Source organism: Vollenhovia emeryi, unplaced genomic scaffold (genome assembly GCF_000949405.1).
Source record: "Vollenhovia emeryi isolate VEMERY1.0 unplaced genomic scaffold, V.emery_V1.0 DF950259.1, whole genome shotgun sequence".
In the NCBI taxonomy this organism is placed as follows: Eukaryota; Metazoa; Arthropoda; class Insecta; order Hymenoptera; family Formicidae; genus Vollenhovia; species Vollenhovia emeryi.
In genome coordinates, this window is record NW_011956107.1 from 1 (window position 1) to 1,227 (window position 1,227).

Below are 1,227 nucleotides of genomic sequence, written 5' to 3' on the forward strand. Positions count from 1 at the left end.
GTTACTCAGGAGGGTAACCTTGACAACATATGTCAAGCCCAAGGTTATTGGAGGTGGGTGTGTTAATCTAAATAATTACCAATCTCGCAAAGCATACGTGGCTCTGTTCATCTGCTTGGCTACTCGAGCAGTTCACCTCGAGCTCGTCGGAGATTATTCCACCGCCGGGTTTCTTGGCGCTTTCCATCGTTTTTGTTCCCGCCGAGGCCTCCCAGAGTCCATGTTTTCGGACAACGGTACTACATTTGTAGGCGCCGATCGCGAGTTGTCGTCCGCCTATCGATCCGCTCTGCGGGACCCGGAGTTCCTGAACCGAATCGCCAGTGACAACGTCAACTGGCAGTTTATTCCGCCTTCCGCTCCCCATTTCGGAGGACTCTGGGAGGCCGGCGTGAAAAGCGTCAAGCATCATTTGAATCGCGTTCTCGGCTCTCACACGCTGTCGTTTGAAGAGATGACTACCCTCCTATGCCAAATCGAGGCGTGCCTTAATTCGCGACCGATTGCGCCTTTGTCCGACTCGTACGACGACTATCAATTCCTCACGCCTGGACATTTTCTTATCGGTTCGTCCATTACCGTTGCACCTGAGCCGTCGGTTCTAAACCTCCAAACGAATCGTCTTTCCCGCTGGCAAATGGTCCGCCAGATCTCGGAACGCTTTTGGAGGCTGTGGTCTGACGACTACGTCAACACCCTCCAACAGCGTGACAAATGGCGTAAACCAATGCCTGGCGTGTCAGTGGGACGACTCGTGTTTCTCCGCAATCCACTCCTTCCGCCATGCAAGTGGGAGCTCGGCCGTATAACCCGATTGCATCCAGGGCCTGACGGCCTAACCCGAGTAGTCACAGTGAAAACCGCCGCTTCGGAGTTCGTTCGCCCGATAGGAAAAATTTGTGTCCTACCGGTCGGGGGCTCTGAGGACGGCGTCGAGTGACTTACTCGATCTTTGGGTGTATCCCGAGCTCCGCGCGTTCGCATGCAAGAAGTGTTGTGCGTTCATTAGTTTTAATTTCGTCTCCCCCGCCTTGGCATGCCCTTGTTCGATCCTTTTTGTATACAATTTTGTTTTTGAAACTACGTTTCAAGGCGGGCGGTATGTTTAGGATTAGGGTTGCGCGTTATAGATAATAAGTTAAAATCGGCTCGCGTTCAGGCCTCGTGGAGCAACCTGTCGCCGCGCCGTCGCTCGCCGCGACGTGTTCACGCGAGCCCGCGGGAACC

General features: G+C 54.0%; 1 protein-coding gene across 1 annotated transcript; it reads left to right on the forward strand.

Annotated features, from left to right (window-relative positions):
* Positions 1 to 220: 220 nt before the first annotated feature.
* LOC105569499 lies at positions 221 to 940 on the forward strand. Its single transcript, XM_012026049.1, has one exon. The coding sequence runs from the start codon at positions 221 to 223 to the stop codon at positions 938 to 940; it is 720 nt and encodes a 239-aa protein (XP_011881439.1).
* The last annotated feature ends 287 nt before the right edge of the window (positions 941 to 1,227 follow it).